Genomic DNA, 21,292 nt, shown 5'->3' on the forward strand with positions numbered 1-21,292 from the left:
ATTCACAGCCATCAGTGTGGGAGCTGGCGCCTCAACCGGCTTATCCAACACCTGTGCTTTCCCTGTAAGCCGCGTCACCACCTTCCCGCGCTGAGGAGCACTGGACAGCAAGCACTCCGGCCCTGTGCTTGGGGGCTCTTTAAAGAACAGAGTCACCAACCAAGTCCACCAAATGCAGAATAACTGGGCATTCAAGGGCCCGCAAAATGGACACTTGCCAGAAAGGGAGCTGGAACAAGAAGGCAGAGGGCCGCCTTGTTCAGCCGCAGCTGGGAGTGTGTGGGAAGGCCAGCTCACACTCTTCACTGCCCTGCGTGTGTCCACAGAACCCTGCCACATCACAAAAGTGCCACAAATGCTGATTTTAGGGTTACGAATAAATTTCATCCAGTATGGTAACTCACAAATGTGGAACGTGTGAATAAGGATAATGGCCAGTACGCAACTCTGAACCCCAAAAATACAGGGACAGAAACTGGTGGGATGGCCCCTAATGGTCTAACTCACAGAGACTGCTTAAGAAGAGGTAAGGTTGTTCAAAAACACCCTAGCATTTCGCAAGCCAGGCTCTGATTGCTTCTGTACTGGCTGGGGGCCCCTGATACACACACACACAAAGCGAGCCCCACTTCCCAGGAGAATGGAGGAGGAAAGCCATTGGTTCCTGAGTGTCAGGGACCGTCACTTCCCTCACTGAGGCTAGTGGCCTGAGGCCGCTTCCTGTCATCACCTCTGTTGGCACCTGTGCCCCTTCATTTGTCAACAATGCCCTCACATCCCATGAGGAAACACCCCACACAATCCTCTCATTCCCTCTGGTTGGAGAGTACTGACTCTGACCTCTAGTTCAGAGGGGTGGGCAAGTCACTCAAACCTAGCCAATCAGAGCCTTTCATCCCCTGGTGAAGTGATTGGTTCTGAGGTAGTTGTGTGTCCCAAGCTGAGCCAATGAAGCACCGTCCTGGGACTTGCACTAGTACCAAGGAAAAGAAGGGTCTCTCTTTGGCCAGGACTGGCTCCCTAACAGCACTGTCTTGAGTGTCTGGACCCAGCCACACCTGAAGTGAGATCTGCTCTTGGACTTCCCCATTCCAGGGGCTAGTAAATATCTTTGGCTGCTAAGCCACGTTAAGCTGAGTCTCTGCTACTTGCAAACTTCTGCCTATGAATGTCCCTCCTGGCTTGTGTGTTCTCATCGAAAACAAATCTACCCTCACCATTGGTGAGGAATTGCCTCTCTTTATGATGGCAAGTCCAGCGGAATGGAACACAAGATCTGCCCCCAGCACTCCCACAGGTGTGAAAGCTTTCTATGTGTTCATTACTCACTGTCTCTGGAAAAGTGGCAGGAGCTCACAGAACCTTCATGGCCCTTCATCAGAGTCGCACAGGCTCCAGAGTTCCGAAACTCCCCCGTATGGACATTCCATATTTTTAAGGTTTTATCCCAGGAGCTTGTACACAGGAAATGGCCACTGAAGGTAAAGCAGCAGTTTGAGATTGCACCGGAATGTGCCCTGAAACACAGATGGGAGGGTGTACCCATCAGCACCTCATGCCTGGAGAATCAGGGGACAGAGCTGAGGTGAGGGGCACGGGAGCTGACTTGGTCCCCTGTGATCTAATGGACATCCTTCCTTTGATCACTGCCTACCATGGTCCAAATCTTTTATTCCCCCCATTTTATAAAAATTTAAAGTCTAGTTAGCTAACATATAGTGTAATATTGGCTTCAGGAGCAGAATCTGGTGGTTCATTACTTACATACAACACCCAGTGCTCGGCACAGCAAGTGTCCTCCTTTTGGCCCGTCACCCATCCGGGGCACCCCCCACTCACCGCCCTCTATCAACCCTCAGTTTGTTAAGAGTCTCTTACGGTTTGCGTCCCTCTTTCCTCTCTCTTTTCCCCCTCTTCCCCTTGGCTCATCTGTTTTGATTCCGAAATTCCCCATGAGTGAAATCATAAGGTATTTGTCTTTCTCAGACTGACTTATCTCACTGAGCATAATACATTCTAGCTCCATCCGTGTCGTCGCAAATGGCAAGATTTCATTCTTTTTGACGGCTGAGTAAGATTCCATTGTATATATATTACCAAGGTCCACATCTTCATTGCTCTGGCTATGCAGTATTCTAGGATTTCTCAATCATGGCAACACTGACATTTGTGCTACCCACAATTCTTTGTGGTAGGGGGTTGTCCCATACACTGTAGGATGTTGAGCAGCGTCTACTAGATGCCGGCAGCACCTACGCTCAGCTACGACAACTAAAAATATCTCCAGACATTGGCAAATTGTCCACTGGGGGACAAAACTGCCCCTGGTTAAGAACCACTTCACTGGACTGCGTTCGCGCTTTCCCCTGATTAAAAAAAAAAAAAAAAAAAACCACTTCACTGGGACGCCTGGGTGGCTCAGTGGGTTAAGCCACTGCCTTCGGCTCAGGTCATGATTCCAGGGTCCTGGGATCGAGTCCCACATCGGGCTCTCTGCTCAGCAGGGGGCCTGCTTCCCTTCCTCTCTCTCTCAGCCTGCCTCTCTGCCTACTTGTGATTTCCCTCTGTCAAATAAATAAATAAAATCTTTAAAAAAAAAAAAAAAAAAGAACCACTTCACTACTTAGAGCTACCTGAGACTTGAGGGAAACGGGCCTCAGAAAATCTGTTAGCAGTGGTCAACAGAAAAACAGCCCTTAGGGTCTCGTCCTGGGTCACACTCTCGTCCTGCTCACGCTCCTCCTCGTTTCTCGCCAAGACCTGGAGGCCCCTCCTTCCCCCACCCCTCCCTCACCACCTTCTCCCAGTGCCCTTCTCTTTTCTCTCCCTCTCCCTTCAACTGTCTTCGGTCATTAAAGCATATCTGAATGCTGTGCATTTAGTTAATTTTTAGTTATCCATTCTCAATTTTTTTTAAAGACTTTATTTGACAGACTGAGATCATAAGTAGGCAGAGAAGCAGGCAGAGAGAGAGAGGAGGAAGCAGGCTCCCCGCAGAGCAGAGAGCCCGATGCGGGGCTCAATCCCAGGACCCTGGGATCATGACAGGCTTTAACCACTGAGCCACCCAGATGCCCTACATTCCCAATTTTTATGTCTTTTTTTTTCTTTAATATGTCAGAATTTGGCTGTTTTTGTTTTCTTTGTGATCCTCCAAGTATTTCCCCCTGGAATTTCACCTCCCATTATAAACAGTTTTCAAGAAAACCTATGAACATAGATGAGCATCTCCGAGTGGCCTGGATCATAAAATCAGTCATTTTACTTGAAGGAAAGCTTGAACAAAACTGTTTTTTCTAGAGCTCAGGCCAGAGTTTCCAACTCTGCTTTCGTTCTTTGTAGTGCACAGACTAAGAGCAAAGGAGAAGAAATGTCAACTTCCCAAGGTTAGGAAAGTCAAACTTTCCAAATCTCTGTGGCTGTTAGGCTAAGAGCCATCCCAGCATATACTGGAGATGGATAAAACGCTTTCGCCAGAATCCAAACACAGTGTTTGGGATTTAAACCAGGGCTATCTCTATTTTCCAGGAAAATAGAAATTCCATTTCTCATAAAAGATTATGGTACTTAACAGTTTGGGGAAAGTGGTTATGTTGCAATTATGTCTGGGCAGGATGGAATTAATGCACCTTTCCCTATTCCTCCTGCTAAATACAACTAACAATCCTGGGTATTTATAAAGCAAAGAGGAGACTAGGAAAGATGGAGGTAAGAATGCAGACCAGCATGACATCTTGGGACCCAAGAAGGCATACTGTGTGTTCCTAGGGTTTTATTTTCTTCACCTATCCTATACTGAATACCAGGAAAGCCTATAACCCAAGAAACAATGGGGACCATAAAAAGGCCCTCAAAAAAGCCTGTTCTTTCTAGCCAGATAGATAGCTGAGCAGGACAGAAAACTTGTGGCCACACCCCACCTTATTCCAGCCAAACATCTCAGGAAAACCTGCATCCCATCCCCAACCCTGCCAGCAAGGTCCAAGAAGGAAGCCTAGACTGCTATCCTTGCCAGACTCTACTGAGATGGTCTGCTAGAACAAGATTTTAGGACTGAGAGTTTTCTAATATAATTAATATACACAACATCCACGACACAACAGGAAATCACTCATCATACTAAGAGCCAGGAATATGTCATTGCGAATGAGAAGATAATCAACAGATGCCCAACAGTGAGATGACACAGACATTAGAATTATCTGACAAGGATTTTTAAGTGGCCACCATAAAAATGCTTCTATGGACAATTATAATCATGCTTGAAGCAAATGAAAAGATAGAAAGCCTCTGCGAGGAAATCAAAGATGTGACAAAGAGCCACATGGAAACTTTACAACTGAAAAATAGGAAATTAAAAATTAAAAATTCAATGAAAAGGACAGAGAAAAAGAGTCATTGAATATGGAGACAGACAATACAAATTAAACAGTCCAAAAAATAGACTGGAAGGGGGGAAAATAAAACAGCTTGAGAGACTTGTGGGACTATAACAAAAGATTGAAAATTTGTGTCATCAGAGTTCCAGAGGGGAAAGGGGGTAAGTGCTGAAAAAGTAATCAAAGAGATTATATCTGAAATTTTACCAAATTTTCCAAAAGAAATAAACCCACAGATTCAACAAGCTAAATGAGTAGGACAAACCCCAAGAAATCTATCCCCGGACACATCATAATTAAACTTCAAATGCAATACTTGATCTCTAGATCATGAGTTCAAGCCCCCTGCTGGGGGTAGAAACTACTTTTAAAAAATGAAATTAAATAAACACTTAGTTGAACTTCTGAAAACTTAAGACAAAGAAAAAATTCTTGAAAGCAGCAAAAGGGAAATATAATTTGAACGGCAGGAGATTCTTCATCAGAAACCATGAAGGGGTGCCTGGGTGGCTCAGTGGATTAAGTCTCTGCCTTCGGCTCAGCTCATGATCCCGAGGTTCTGGGATCAAGCCCCTCATCGGGCTCTCTTCTCAGCAGGGAGCCTGCTTCCCCCTCTCTCTCTGCCTGCCTCTCTGCCTGCTTGTGATCTCTGACCGTCAAATAAATTTAAAAAAAAAGAAAAGAAACTGTGAAGATGAGAAGAAAGTGACAGGAAAGATTTCAAATGATGAAGGGGAAAAAAAAGAAAGAAAAAAGCCTGTCAATGCCAATTTTTATATCTGGCAAAAATACCCTTTAGGAATGAATGGGAGGGGTGCCTGGGTGGCCCAGTCATTTAAGTGCCAGACTCTTAATTTCAGCTCAGGTGATGATGTCAGTGTTTGCAAGATCGAGCCCTGCGTGGGGCTTGCGTTGGTCATGGAGCCTACTTGAGATTCTCTCACACTCCACCTCCCCCGGCTCCTTCTGCCCCTCCCCTCTCCCCTTGCTCCCTCTCCCTCTGCTCCTCCCTGCCGCATCTCTCTAAAATAAATAAAAATCTTTTTTAAAAAATGGTTAAAATGAAATTTTTATGTTATATATAGTTTTACCACAATTTTAAAAATGTGCTATTCCCCCAAACCACTGAACTATACACTTGAAATGGGTGCATTCTCTTGACCGTGAATTATATCTCAATAAAGCTGTCAAAAGAGAATGAAAGACAGGCAGGAAGGAGGGAAGAGGAAAGTGAATGACCGAGAGACAGGTAAGAGCGATTGTTCACTAGAGATCTTTTTGTTCCCTTTTAATTTTGTACTGTGTTGCACATTTTACATTTTCAAAAAGTAATTTACATACTTTGGAAATAAAAACCTGCAAGGCCCCTTGTTCATAAACATAAAGTCCCCTTTGTTCATAAATAAAGAATTTAAGGACGTTGACAGCAGAGCATGACATGAAGTGTGGGCTGCTCTGTATGGGGGGCACTTAATCTCTTCCTTTATTTTTTCTTGCTAAAATCTACATTCTCCCCTCCCAAAATCCTACAATTGGGTTGATCAAAAATACCAATAAACATTTTGCTCATTTCTCTTTCCACCCCAATGGGGAAAACAGAATGCAGTGGGCTGTGATGCCCATAGCAGGAACCTTGGCCACCTCCGTTCCCCACACGCCTCACTACCCCAGGGAAGTGGCCCACGGCACCCCCAACCCGAGCGTCCCTGAGAGTCCCTCTCAGTAACAGAGCTTGTGCTGAGCATGCACTGTGGGACCCGTGCTGAGGACCTGCATGTGCCGTCCTGCTCAGACCTCACCTCTGCTCAGTTTGCAGGTGAGGAATCTAAGGTCCAAAGTCACAGAGGATATAAACCTGCACACTCTTAACCTCTGGCCAGATCCCCAAGGGACAGCCTGTCCCAGGCCAGCAGCACTCGCCACTGAGTGCAGCTGGCAGGGTGATGGGGCATGTACACATTCTGGGACCCTGCCATCCAGGGTCTGCTGGGGAGGACTGGGCCCCCTACCTGATGGGAACCACCTGCCAGGGAACTCTCACGCGCCCTGGATGATCAGATTGTCCCCTTTTACAGAAGATGCTGGAAATTCACATTTGGGAGGGAGGTGGGAGAGCTCTGCACCATGATTTCCAGAGTTGGCTCACATGGAAACAAATGCGCCTGAGCCCTATCCCCACTCACAAGCCACAGCTAGTGATGCCCACCGCCGCCGCTCCCCCACCCCCCACCTGCCTCCCTCCTTCCCTTTCTCCATCTCCAGCCTCCTCCAAGCACCTTTGGCCAAGCTGGGGATGCCCCATGTGGACACCCGATCACAGGCCTAAGGTGGGCAGGCCAAATCCAGGAGGGCAGAATGGGGACTCGGGCCCACCTCCCAGCTGCAGGATTGGGCCCCTCCTCACTTGGTGATGGTAAGTAGCGTGGCCTGGGATGTAATATCCCAGATCTTGATGCTTTTGTCCAGTGAAACAGAAGCCACCTTCTGGCTGTCGGGGTCAAAGCAGCATGCTGTGAGAGACCGGTTGTGATGATCTGAGGCACAGGGAAAGCAAGTCATTACCTAGCATTCCACAGGCCTCCGCGGGGGCAGTGACCATATCACAGAAACACAATTCCTGTTTCACAAGGCACTCTATACTCACACAAACATTTCTCGGGTGCCGACCGTGTGCCGGGCTAAGGCTGGCCCAGCCCTGAAAGGTTGAGGAGGGACCTTAAAAGTTAGTGGGGTGGGTGGGGGTGCCTGGGTGGGGGTGCCTGGGTGGCTCAGTGGGTTAAAGCCTCTGCCTTTGGCTCAGGTCATGATCCCAGGGTCCTGGGATCGAGCCCCGCATGGGGCTCTCTGCTCAGCAGGGAGCCTGCTTCCTCCTTTCTCCCTCTGGCTACCTCTCTGCCTACTTGTAACCTCTGTCTATCAAATAAATAAATAAAATCTTAAAAAAAAAAAAAGTTAGCAGGGTAACCAGAATGGGAAGAGGGCCTCCAGAAGAAGGAACGGCAGGTGCAAAGGCCTGAAGGTGGGACAGAGCCTGGAGAAACGAGGTGTGCAGCAGGAAGCTGGAGGCTGAGGACAGGAAGAGGATGAAGTGACATGGGAAGGAGAGAGGTATAGCCAGGGGACAGTGCCCACGTGCCAGGTCCGCGCTCAGCCAACAGAAACACAAGGTACACATGGGAAGTAGGCGTGGGGTGTGCGAATGCTCTGGCGAGGTCAGGAAGGCTACCCAGCAATGTGTCGTTAAGATCAGACACCCCAGCAAAGGAGACAGGACGCAGAGAGCAGCCTTTCACTTCTTAACTTTATATGCTTATTGCATTTGTTACGATGATTACATTTTTTATTATTTTACTTTGAGATAACCGTCGATATGCATACGGTTGTCAGGAATAAGAAAGGGAGATCCTCAGGCGCCTGGGTGGCTCAGTGGGTTAAAGCCTCTGCCTTCGGCTCAGGTCATGATCCCAGGGTCCTGGGATCGAGCTCCGCATCAGGCTCTCTGCTCAGCAGGGAGCCTGCTTTCCCCCTCCCCCATCCCCACCTCTCTGCCTAGTTGTGATCTCTCTCTGTCATATAAATAAATAAAATCTTAAAAAAAAAATAAGAAAGGGAGATCCTGTGTGCCCATCACCCAGTTTCCCCCAATAGAAACAGCTTGTATAAGTGCCGTACCATATCACAACCAGAAAATTGGCATCTGATATGTACTATCTTTATAATTGAAAAATACAGGTAAAAATGTTATGAAGGCTGAGCCTCCACTCAAAGAGAGGTTGGGGTTTAACTGTCTACATGGCACTGAACCAGAACACTGTTTCTTCTATGACAAGCATGGGGGCTAATCCTGTCATTAGCTTGAACCGATGAGACTTGGGCCAGGTCTTAGGCGCTGGTGTTTTGTCAGTGAGGGTCCCATCTCTCATCAGGTGGCTCATTACAGCCTCAACAAATAGGGCCACTGAAAGTCACTGTTGGTCAGGAGACAAGTGGCTGGTACTGCAGCAGACAGAACAGAGCAGGCGCCCCTGCAAACTCACTTTTGATGTATGACACGGTGGTGGTGTTTTCTGCATCCATTATACAGATGGCCCGGTCCACGTCCAGGGCTAAGACCACATATTTGCCATCAGGAGAAACCTTGCAGGAGGCTATGAAGGTTTCGTAATTGATCTTCCACTGAATAGGGCAACAATCAAAAGGTGATTTTCTCTCTAGCCCCTCGGTCCAGTAGAACTTTCTTGGATGACAGAAATGTTCCATCGATGCACCATCCAATACATTAACTAGTCTCTGGCCACACAGGGCCATGGGGTACTTGCAATGGGCTAATGCAAATAAGGAACTGAATTTTAAATTTGGGTTGGTTTTAATTAATTAAATTAATCAATGTAATTAATGACTCTGTGTCCAGGACAAATGGACAAGGATAGGTATAGCATCTAGTGGAACTGGCCACAAGGCTCTCCTAATGGCCAACTTTTGTCCTACTCATTAGGGTAGGCAAGTGTTTATTAAGTGTCTGCTCTGTGCCTCGCACCATTGATAAGACACCACAGCCCACCCCTCAGGCCTCTCACATTCCCCCAGGAGAGGCTGGCAGCAAACCTCAAGCAAGGGACAATGAGCTACTCAACATTCTAGGAAAGGAGGTCCCCTCTGTACGTTACAAATGATGGCATTGCCACCATGACAGTTATAAAATACACCCACAAATTCTCGGACAGTCTTCCTTCCAAAAGGTAGAGCCTAATTCCCCACCCCTTGAGCCTGGGCTGGACTCATGTCCAACGAATAGAATATGGCAGAAGTGACAGTGTGGGACCAGGTCATAAAGGAAGCTGTGCCTTCCCCCTTGCTCTGTTTTGGATCACTCACTCTGGGGGAGTGAACTGCCATGTCCTGAGGATGCTCAAGCAGCCCTACGGGCAAGAGCAACTGAGGGCTCCTGACCAAAACCATGTGAGGGTGCCATCTTGGAAGGGGAGCCTTCGGCCCCAATTGAGCCTTCAGATTACTGTAGCCCTTGGTGACCTCTGAACTGTGACCTCATAAGAAAACTGAACCAGAACCACCCAGCTAAGCAGCTCCTAGATTTCTGTCACAAAGTGGGAGATAATAAGCATTTGTTGTTTCAAGCTGTTAAGTTTCAGGCTAATTTGTCAAACAGGGGTGGATAACTAATTCAGTTAGTTGGCAAGTGGCACAGATCGCTGGTGCACCAAAAATAAATCAAAGCACTAACAAGATGCTTAAAGAAGCAAAAGAAAAGCATCTCAAACAGCAAAACTGGCTGGAGACAAGAGCAGGAAATGTACAAGAGAAGAAACAAACATTTAGAATAAACGGTCCAAGTTGGAAGTGATCAACGCTAGTCTCATTTTTCCACCAACCCAAGTGGCTAAAATGTTTTAAAAACCATGCTGTCTGGCTGATAAGATAGTGAGTGCCGCTCCAGTGCAGTGGAGAGGAGCTGGCACAGATGTCCAGAGGATAGTTTCTAAAAGGCCATGTTTCTACACCAAATTAGCAGTAAAATCCAGCTCTATTTCCTTAAAAATATTGCATTGTGTGTATAAAAATTACATGCCAAGTTTCCCCATCGTAGTGTCGCTTATGGTAAAGAAAAGTAAAAACAGCCTTAGTGTCCTATACCACGGAATAGTGCAACACAGCCTGACTGATCCACGCCATGGAATCCACGCGTCCATGAGAAAGGATGACGTCAGTGTGTCCTCACCCACCATTTATTTTTGAGGGGAAAAAAAAAGTCAAGATCCAGAAGGTATGCACAGAGTGATGATACTTTGCTAACAGAACATACTCACCTGTGTTCATCTGGAAATGTGTGCGGACAGAGAAGAGATGTCAAGATATTAACTATAATGTCTGGGATGTTTATGGTGAATCTAAATGGATCTTTGCACGGAGAAGAAAAGAGGGGCAAAGGGAAGGTGACGAGCTCCCTGGGGAGCCCCTTTGGCAGGGCCAGGGCTGCAGGGGCACCGGACAGAGAGGGAGGGAGTCTCAGGCTGGTTCGGATGAATGGATGGCGGCCCATCCAAGCTCCCCAGAACACTCGTGTTTTCACCACGTGGCCTTTGTCCCATGGCCTCAGCTCTACTTCTGGCCCCATCAAATCCCAACATCCCCATGGGGGATAGAGACTTTTCCTGCACAGTCCCCTTAGCCTGGAAAGCCATGCCCCATTCTCCCTCACTGCCTCTCCTTGTGTATTCAAACCCCTCCCATCCTTCCAGCAAAGGCCCTCCTCTGCCTGCCCCAAGAAGCTTTCCTTCCCCAATGTGCTCCCCTGTCCATCACCTGGTGTCCCTAACAAAATTCTCCTTTTCGGAGAGACTGGTTTCCCAGCCTCCGCCCCCGAAGGAGCCCCTCCCAGGCCCAGTCAAGGGCCTGTGCTGCCGCGCGGGGCGGGCCACACTCACCAGCAGCTTGCCTGTCTCAAGGTCCCAAGCCTTCACCGCTTTGTCGTAGGACGCTGTGATAATTCTGCCAAGAAAATGACCCAGATAGTTACAGCTATGAGCTCTATGAAAAAAAAAAAAACATAGAAAATTCTTTATAGAAAATGTAACTTCAGACCAAGATTGCAAGTAATGCCTGAATCTCTCTCAAGATGTTCCCTGAGCCCCTTCCATGACCTCCCTGGAACCAGATGGAACCCCACGCCAGGCACCACTGCACACTCTTCCTCAGTCCCTCAGCCACCCAGATACGTTCCTCCATCTTCAGGGAATTAAAGGGACTGGGTCTTCTCTCCTGTGGATGACGGTCTTCTTCTGAGGGGACACCTACCACGGACCACCCCTTTCCTTCTCTGCTCACGGGGCTGTCTTTTTACAGAAACACTCTGACAGCTCACTTCATTCTAAAATGTTTTCTTGTACATTTAGCAACATAACATAAATGTACCTTTGTCCAGACTAATGTACATGTACATCTCTCCTGTTGCATGTTTCTGTGACAATCCGTGTGCCCTGTGGAGGATGGATTCCCATGCGAATTTTTACTGGCTTTGTAGCTGCTGCACGGGGTACAAGCAAATGTATTTTAAAGCAAAGCCCCTTAGGACACTGGGTGGCTCAGTCAGTTAAGCGTCTGCCTTTGGCTCAGGTTATGATCCCAGAGTCCTGGGATCGAGTTCCGCATCAGGCTTCCTGCTTAGCAGGGAACCTGCTTCTCCCTCTGCCTGCCTCTCTCACTCTCTGTCTCTGTCAAACATATAAATAAAATCTTTTTTTAAAAAGTACCTTGTGTTTTATTTATTTTTTTAAACGATTGTATTTATTTATTTGTCAGAGAGAGAGAGAGAGAGGGCATGAGCGAACACAAGCAGGGGGAGTGGCAGGCAGAGGGAGAAGCAGGCTCCCCGCCGAGCTAGGAGTCCAACACGGTACTCGATCCTAGGACCCTGGGACCTGAGCAGACACTTAATCGACTGAGCCACTCAGGCATCCCAGCCTCTTGTGTTTTAAAGGCCATCTCATGTCCTGGCCTCTGTCTCCCCTGTGAGATGCCACCTAGGACTCAGTCCTCGTGGCCTCCTGCAGCTTCAGGGGGGCCACGGGTGTGACCATGGAAAAGCAACTCTGTGAGGGAAACGCAGACTGGCTTTGTTTGAGCCACCACACACACTGTCTTTCCAGTACTTTTTCCAAGAGTGGCCGTATCCCCTGGACCCTCACAGCAGAACATGGGAACTGTGGCGACAGAGGTGGGAGAGGGGGAACATAGCTGCCAGGAGGACAGAGCAGCGCTCCTGGCATGCTGCACACGGGCTTGTGCCCTCACTCCACCTGTCCAGCGCCAGACGAGGGAAAGGTCACCTTCTGCTGTCAGCCGTCACGCTGCACTCCAAGACAGGAGCTTTGGGCTTATGATCGAAATCCCGAATAACGAAGCCATCCACAGCATCCTCAAACCAACAGGAGAGAAAGAGAGAGGTCGCTGAACTGCTGGTGGATGTCGTGCACTGAGCTCGACGGCAGCCCTGAGCTTGTCCACAACAGCAAAGTGGGACAGCCCCTGGTCCCATGCCCCGCGCCCCGCTCCAAAGGGCAAAAGAACTTTCCAGCCTCTCCCCAGAGCAGCAAGGGCACTGCCCACCGCCCCCACCATGGTGTCCCTGGAGAACACCCCCTCCCCTGCACAGGCACAAGACCCAAACAGCCCCTCTGGGGCGCAGGGCCGGAGACAATCTCCTCCATCTCTACTGGCCCAAGGGGCTTGGCAGAATCTCGCAAGACATTTCAAGAACTTGTTAAAAGTTCACACCCTTTGACCCAGCAGAGCTACTCTGCGTGGTCTCTCCTAATAGGCAGAACTGTGTTCAAAGACTTGTGTGAAAAAAGTTCATCGGGCGTTAGAGGGGACGGCGGCCACACCAGCCCGGGCCACCCCAAGGGAGCAGTTAAATGAGTTTCAGCATGCCAACAGTGGGTGCCAGCCACGATTAGCAAGCCAGCAGTTGGAGAATACGATGAGACCGAAGCCAGGCAATAACTCGAGAACAGGGAGAGAAGAAAAAGGACGCCGAGGTGAAAAGCGCCTGTTGTGGCAGAGGTGAAATATTTTCAATTAGAAACGCGCCAGGAGCGTTTCAGGATAAGCTGCAGGGGAAAGTCCCCATGAAAAACAGATTAATGGTAAAGCAATGAATTCCTAGAAATATGGTGGGTTGCTGGGTGAAAATATGGAGCTTGGGTGCCTCTAGGCTGATGGGGGGCAGGACTGGGACAGTACTTCCGGATGGGCAGAGCCCACTGTGCATTGAGAGCCCAAGTCGAGGGGTGCCTGGGTGGCTCAGTTGGTTCAGCATCTGCCTTCAACTCAGGTCATGATCCCAGACTCCTGGAATTGAGTCCTGCATAGGCTCCCTCCCTCTGCCTGCTGCTCTGTTTGTGCTTGCTCACTCTCTAACAAAGAAATAACTAAATCCTTAAGAAAAAAAAAAAAAGCCCAAGTCGTGCTGGGGGGCAAAGAACCCTATGTCAGGGGTCCTCAAGACCACCCCCAGGCTCAGTGATCCTCCAGGACCCCCACAGGACCCTGCAGATAGTCAGACTCACAGCCAAGATTTACTATAGCAAAGGACACAAAGCAAAATCAGCAAAGGGGAAGGAGCCTGGGGCGGAGACCAGGGCAAGCCTCCAAGAGTCTCTCCCACTGGGTCACACGGGACACGCCTAATTCCTCCACCAACCCCATTGTGGTAACACATGTGATGTGTCATCTATCTAGGAGACATGCCTGAGCCTTGGGGCCCGGGATTTTGGGGGGATTCTCTAGCATACACCAAAATCCAGACTCCCAGAAGGAAAGCAGGTGCTCAGCACAAACCACGGCTTATGCCAACAGTCCGGGTGCCCTGAGCTCTCTTTATCACTTAGCGGATTGCAGGACACCACGGGCCAGTCTGGCTCCCAGCTGCCGGCCAAGGCCAGCCTCGCAGGTAGTCTCACACCTGCTATGTGAACCCCATTCTGCACAGACCAAGGCCCTCAACCCCCTCTCCGTTAAGACCTGAAACAGTGGGGAGTCGTGTTTGGGGAACCCAGCAGGCCCTAATCAGAGGCAGGGGGAGAGAGCAGGAGTCCAAAGAGGACCTTGCCAGGGCAGGACACATCCAAGTCGCAAGCCTGGACTCACAAGTCTACTAGCTCGGGAGGAGAGAACGGGTCTGGGTAGCCTGCGTGCCATCCAGTCTCCCTGGCTGGTGCATGACTCTAGCCCAAACATGGAACCAAGAAAACGATCACTGTGGGGCCTGGGACTGCGGTCTTCGTAGAGTCCCTGGGCAGTCTAAGGGCAACCCTGTGCCCCGCAGGGTCCATGTGCAGCTTCAGCATTTGATAGTGACACCTGCTGGCCAGGACAAGGAACAGCACCCGCAGACGTTGGAACAGGTGCACTGCTGTGAAGAGAATCCTTCCGCGAGAGGTAGATGGCAAACAAGCCAGATTTTGTTAGGGAAATCCAAAGCAGTGGAAATGTCTCTGTTTCGTACTGAATATTTCTTGAAATAAATAAGCACCCTCTTCACCTGGCACTGGGAGGCAAGAACCCCTCTGGACTCAGATAATTAACTCAGATAATTCAAGGCAGGGGGCGGGAAGGAGGAACTGGTCAGTTTCAATGAAAGGGAAAGAGGGGCTTTTTTCCCCCAATAAATAGTTGGAAAATAGGGAAATGTGACAATACCCACAGCTCAAGTTTGAAACGGTTATACAAACAGTGTTTCTTAGTGGTCTCAATTTCGTAAACGTGGGTATACACGTGGAAACAAGAAAAAAATAAACTTCTATTCCAACATTCTTGTAGCACTTAACTCCAGGGTTGTGAAATGATGGCTCTTGTTTTTCCTCTGAGTTGTGAGAACCACCAGAGTTGCTGTTTCTTAATGACTGGAATGAGGCATGCCGATACATTAGAGGGATACTGGATTAACAGTGATTTTTCCCAGGGCACCTGTGTGGCTCAGTCGGTTAAGCATCTGACTCTTGGTTTTGGCTCAGGTCATGATCTCACAATTGTGAGACTGAGCCCCCACTTCAGGTTCCGCACTTAGCACGGAATCTGCTTGAGATTCTCTCTCTCCCTCTCCCTCTGCCCCTCTGTCCCCCCCTCCACTCTCTAAAAAGAAATTATTTTTCCCCCAGCTTCTTCATACATGTATGGACTTTGCAAACTATTCACAATGGTCCACAGTGAGGATGAAGGGAGCTTCCGAAAGATTAAATCAGATGCTTGGGTTCTGGGTGGGGCCCAAGAGGAGGGACAGGAGATGGGAGGTGACAGGAGTGGCGAGAGGAGGGAGAAGCAGAGGGACATTTTGGCAACAGGAGAAGGCGGTGTCCTGGGCAATGGCAAGGAGGGCTCAGGAATGGCAGCGGCACTGGGGCAGGGAGAGCCATGGGAGGAGCCATCCAAAGGGCAAAGGTGAGGAAAAGAGAACCAGGAAGAGGAAAGAGGACTTCTTGGAGGAAGTGTCAGTGGGGCTAGCCAACGCAGACAACTGGTGACTCTGGTGGGGGCCAGGGGCCGGGGCATGGTGGGAGGCACAGGGAGGGAACTTGGGAACTTGGCAGAAGCAGGCAAGGCCATGAGCAAGGCTGGTATTGGGACACTGGGACAGGCCGAAGCGACTGTATCTTGGATACACTGGTGTGGGCCAGGCACTCGGCCACTATGCAGAACCAGGGACAACTCAGTGGATGGTCTCTAATCTTGGGACAACAAGAGAAAACAAGTGGATCTCCCCTTTAAGAGACAAGAAATTTTTGGCCCCCAAACAGGCAGATCTCCCCTTTTAGAGATGTTTGGCCCAAAAGAGAGTCCTTCCACTGGTTCAAAAGGTGAGAGGACTGTGCGGGGGGTGGGGGGTGGGGGGAGCTGAGCTGGCCAAGCATGATGCACACTTGTAAGCTGCTCTCCCCCTCCCTTGGGTGATGACAACCCACAGAGCCCCTCGCCCCTGGCTTCTCAGTCTTCCCAGAGGGTTGGGAAAGGCTTTAAGACTCTCAGAACAACCGAAAGTATTCCCAGAAGGAGCTCGTGGGCCACAGCTGAGGTGAGGAGTGGATGCCTGTTGGGGCCGGGCAAGGGCCAGGCAGGCCCTGGGGTAGCCCCAGCATGAGCTGGACCAGGAGAGTTTCAAGGAGGGTCAGGAGGTCACGTGACCAGCCAAAGTCACACAGCTGAACAACTTGGACCATCCCCAAACCCTCCTGCCTCCTCTGCCTGGCCTTGGTACCCACTGATGACACAGAAGATGACCAGTGTGGTCATCTGGAAGGTGAGGAGCTATCCTTCACCTGATTACCCACACCAGAACCCAGGAACCAGCCTAGATTCCTTTCTATCCCCTCTTGCCCCAGAAGCCAGAGGAGATGACACACAGTCATCTGTGGCCTGGCCCCTGAGGGACAATGCCATCCCCTATCCCTGCTCCCTCATCCTCCTCACTGACTGGCAATACCCCCAGACAGGCCTGCCAGCACCTGCTGGCTATGCCCAGAGTCTTTGAAAGAGTTCTCGGTGGCCACATCTCTGCAACCTCATCTAACCATCTCACATCCCTGTTCTTGTGCCATTTCTGGAACATTGGGGCACTGAGCCATACTCAAGCCTGCCCCTCCCAACCAGCCCTCATGGACAGGTCCCCGGCCTGGCCATACCATCCCTGTGAATGGAAGTGAATTTTCCAAATGAGACAGAGACCCAAAGAGAGGCCACAGTTCAGAGATCCCAGGCACAGTGGGAACTGTCCAGCAGTAGGTGGGGCAGGGGGCAGAGTCCTGCCAGGGGTCCCCATTGCCTGCTCCTACTGTTTCCAAATCAACAGGCTGCCAGCAACCGCTTTAAATTCATCTCTCTCCAAGGGCTTGACACTAGGGTTGAACCCTCACTTGTCTTCTCCTTCTGCATTTTTCTCAGAAAGTTCTCTCCAAGTCTTTGGGATCCTTGAGCATCTGGGAACTCTCCATAAGATGGGGCCCAGCTTCTCTCCCCTCCTGGGATGTTCTCATCCCACCCACACCAGGCCACCTACCCACAGCTTCAGGGTACTGTCATGGGAACAGCTGAGGAACTTCGTGTCATCCGCACAGAAGCTACAGGAGCTCACAAGGTCCTTGTGTCCCCTCAGAATTTTAAATGGGATCTGAAAAAAGAGAGCGATTGAATTGAGTGCAGCAGGTTACAAAATATGAATTAATAGCGAAATATCAATCATTTTTCTATACAACTGGAAAAAAAGAACTAAAAAATTCCATTAAAGGTATCAGAATAGGAATACATTTAATTAAAAAATACAAGTGTAAAACTTATACTCTGAAGATCACAGAACATTGTTGGAAGAAATTTTAGAAGACCCAGAGACACGAGAAAGCAGTCCATATTCAAGGATTAGCTATTCGCTTACTATTGTCAAGATGAGAATACCTTCCAAGATGATCAATAGAGTCAGTAGTGTCCCCTCAAGATCCCAGCTGACCTCCTTTCCAAAACTGACAAGCTGATCCGAAAAGTTATATGCATGCTCAAGGACAGCAAAATAGCCAAAACACTCCTGGAAAAGAATGAAGGTAGAGTACTCACAATTCCCAATTTCAAACCTTATCACCTAAAAAAAAGTGACCGTAATCAAGACAGTAGTTACTGGCCTAAAAACAGACATAGGAATGGGTGGAACGGAGTTGGGAATCCAGAAACAAGCCCTCATGTTTTAGGTCACTTGCTTCCTTAACAAGGGGGCCAAGTGATTGAAAATGGAGATATTTGTCTTTTCAACAGATCGTGTTGAGACAAATAAAATCCACCTGCAAAAGAATGAAGTTGGACTGTTGCCTCACGCCATCTACAAAGACTAACTCAAGATGGATCAAAGATCTCAATGTGAGAACTAAAACCACGAGACTCTTAGACACACACATAGCTATAAATCTCCGGGAACTCCTGTTAGACAGTGTTTCCTTAACTCCCACGCCACATGCACAGGCGGCAGCAGCAGCCACAATGTGAAACTGGGCATTATCAAAATTAAAAACCTTGCCCTTTGGAGGGCACTATCAGGAAGGTGACAAAACAGCCCACACAGTGGAAGAAAACTTTTGGAAATCGTATATCAGATGAGATTTGTATCCAGAATACAGAAAGAACGCTCAAAACTCAACAATAAAAAAAGAAACAACCTGATTTTAAAATGGGCAAAACATCAGAATAGGCATTTCTCCAAAGAAGGTATGTCAATAAGCTCTAAGCATATGGAAATGTGGTCAACAACATTAGCTATTAGGAAAATATAAATCAAATGTAAATTGAGGGGCGCCTGGGTGGCTCAGTCTGTTAAGCATCTGATATTGGCTCAGGTCATGATATTGGGGTCCTGGGATCCAGCCCCAGTTTGGGCCCCCTGCTTGGCAGGGAGTCTGCTTCTCCCTCTCCCTCTGCCCCTCCCTCCACCCAAGCTCACAAGTTCTGTCTCTTTCTCAAATAAATAAAATCTTAAAGGAGAAAAAAAGGCCATATTGAGATACACTTCATATCCACCATATCCACTAGGATGTTACAATAAAGAACCCAGATAATAACAAGTGTTGGTGAGAATAGGGAGGACTCGAACTCTCACACATGGCTGGTGGGAATCCAAATGGTGGTGCCGTTCCTTTAGAACACAGTTCAGTAATTCCTCAAAAAGTTAAAACTGATCCAGCAGCTTCACTTCTAAGTGTATACCTAACAGAAATGAAAACATGTCCACACAAAAATTTGAAAATAGATACTCATAACAGTATTATTTGGAATAGTAAAATAAATGGAACCCATTAGAATATCATCCACTGATAAACATGAGACACATTCCCACAATGAAATACGACTAAGCAATATGACAGGAGTGAAGGACTTCTGATTTCTGGGCTGCCATGTGAGAAGCTTGGAAGGCACTGCTCCATTTGCACAACTAATTAAAAGCCGAGCAAACTGAGAAATCAACAACTCTTCCTAGATTCATGACTGCTGCCCTCAAAATTGGAGAAATGGGCAAATACAAAGAATCCCATATTATAGGGCAGAAATCCAAGAGCAGCGACCTCTATGGGAACCGGGCCCAGGATCGGGAAACCTGACCTGTAACAGACAAGTTGCTGGGGGTGCAGCATGGATAACGTTGAGAGTTAAAAACTCCAGGGGGACCCAGCCATGAGGGGCCCTCACTCACATTCATATTAGCGTTATCTCCAGTAGCAGACCTGGTCCTCACAGTGGCTGGAAGAGGGGGTAAATAATTGCTTTGAAATATTCCATGCAGCATTATCAAAGCCTACCTGACCTGGGGAAAGGGAAATATTCAACCCTTGCCAGCTCTAGCCGTACACATAGAAGGAGGGAAATACCCAGCTCCCAGCCACTCTAGCCATCCAATCCCACCTAACCTCAGGGTGAGCGGGGAGGAAGTGCAGACTTTTTCAGTCTGCACCCAGGACATTCCCAAGCCTGAGGCAGAGGCCTACTGAAAGACTGAGATGTATTCATAGGACTGTAGACTTCTTCTCTGCCTACTACATGGTAGCATCACATTACTGAAGGCTTATTTACAGCTGTTCCTTTTACCCACTACATTGTGTCTGGTTATCAAGAAAAAAAAAAAAATGCAATCCTAAGAGGCAGAACACATAGCTTGAAGAGAAAGCACAAACCTAAAAACAAAACCAGACCCAGATGTGCCAAGGATGTTGGAATTATCAGACCAGGAACTTAGACACCTGTGGTTAATATGCTAAGGGCTCTAAGAAATGTAGTAGACAGCATGCAATGTAAGCAGAGATGGAAATTCGAAGATAGAACCAAACAGAAATGCTAGGGATCAAAAACACCATAACAGATCAAGAGTATCTTTGATGTGTTCATTATTAGACTAGACATGGCTGAGGAGAGACTCTCTGAGCTTGAGGATTTATCAATAGAAACCTTCAAAACTGAAAAACAAACAGAAAAAAAAAAAACACTTAAAGAAATGGAACAGAATTTGCCAGAACCGGAAGAGAACTACAACAGTGTAATATATGCACAATGAAAATACCAGAAGGAGATGAGAGAATGGAAGAGAAATATTTGAAACAATAATGATTGAGAAGTCCCCCCAAATTAATTTCAAATGCCAAACCTCAGATCTAGGAAGCCCAGAGAACACGGAACAGGATAAATGCAAAAAACAAACAAACAAACACCCTCTCTCTCTCTCTGCCTGCCTCTCCATCTACTTGTGATTTCTCTCTGTCAAATAAATAAATAAAATCTTTAAAAAAAAAAAAAAAAAAAAAAAAAAAAAAAAAAAAAAACCCCACTATACCTAGGCATATCATTTTAAAGATCCAGAAAATTTAAGATAAAAGGACATTGCTGGAAGCAGCTAGAGTAAAACCATGTCTTGCCTATAAAGGAGCAAAGATAAGAATCACTTCCACCCTCTCAGAAACCATGCAGCCAAGAAGAGATTATAGTGAAATATTTAAAGTATTAGGAGGGGGAACTTCCACCCACCTAGAAATTTGTATCCCGTGAAATTATCCTTCAAAAGTGAAGGACAAATATTTTCTCAGACAAAGAAAAATTGGGGAAACTTTGATACCAATAGTCTGTCTTGCAAGAAATGTTAACAATTCTTTAGAGAGGAGGAAGATGATATACATGAGAAACCCAGATCTACACAAAGCAAGGAGAGCACCAAAGAAGGAATAAGTGACAGTAAAATAAAAACTTTGTTTTTATTCTTAATTGATCTAAGTTTGTTCAAAATAATAATAGCAATAATGTAAAAAAAGCAACAATGTATTATATATAATTGATATATGATATATAGTCTTATAAAAGCAATATATTATATGTTATATAATTAACATATGATTATGTATATATATTGTATATGTTTATATATATACATATATATAAATAATATATATATAATGAATGACAACATGATACAGTGGACATGAGGGAGGACTTAGAAATATTTTGCTGTTTAAAGTTACTGACACTACCTAGGAGTGGTATGGTGTTGTTTGAAAGTGGACTTGGATTAATAGCAAATGTATATTGCAAATTCTTGGGCAACCACTGAGAAAAGAAAAAAAAGTGTACCTGATATGCTAAGAAAGAGAGAAAATCGAATCACATTGAATGCTCAATTAAAGCCTCAAAAGCTAGAAGAGTGGAAGACAAAAATAGGAACAATAAACAAAGGCAACAAATAGAAAACAGTAACAAATATGGTGGATATTCATCCAACTAGATCAAAAATCACTTTGAATGGTCTGAATGTACCAATCAAAAGAGGGATTGTCAGAGTGGATGAAAAAATAGGACCCAATGATATATTGTCTACAAGAAACTCACTT

The 21,292-nt window shown here is 47.3% G+C and overlaps 1 protein-coding gene across 1 annotated transcript in view; it reads right to left on the reverse strand.

The window, feature by feature from the left end:
• The window catches only part of WDR88 (WD repeat domain 88), a 42,112-nt gene that overhangs the window by 11,048 nt on the left and 9,772 nt on the right, over positions 1-21,292 (reverse strand). Inside the window, exons 2-7 of the mRNA XM_004765210.3 lie at positions 16,948-17,058; positions 12,224-12,312; positions 10,823-10,886; positions 8,417-8,555; positions 6,784-6,913; positions 1,330-1,517 (exon numbers count right to left, since the gene is read on the reverse strand). Coding sequence (XP_004765267.1) covers positions 1,330-1,517; positions 6,784-6,913; positions 8,417-8,555; positions 10,823-10,886; positions 12,224-12,312; positions 16,948-17,058 — 721 coding nt within the window. The remainder of the gene's footprint in view (positions 1-1,329; positions 1,518-6,783; positions 6,914-8,416; positions 8,556-10,822; positions 10,887-12,223; positions 12,313-16,947; positions 17,059-21,292) is intronic.

Source organism: Mustela putorius, unplaced genomic scaffold, assembly GCF_011764305.1.
Source record: "Mustela putorius furo isolate JIRA1106 unplaced genomic scaffold, ASM1176430v1.1 tig00000174_pilon_pilon_pilon, whole genome shotgun sequence".
Lineage (NCBI taxonomy): Eukaryota > Metazoa > Chordata > Mammalia > Carnivora > Mustelidae > Mustela > Mustela putorius.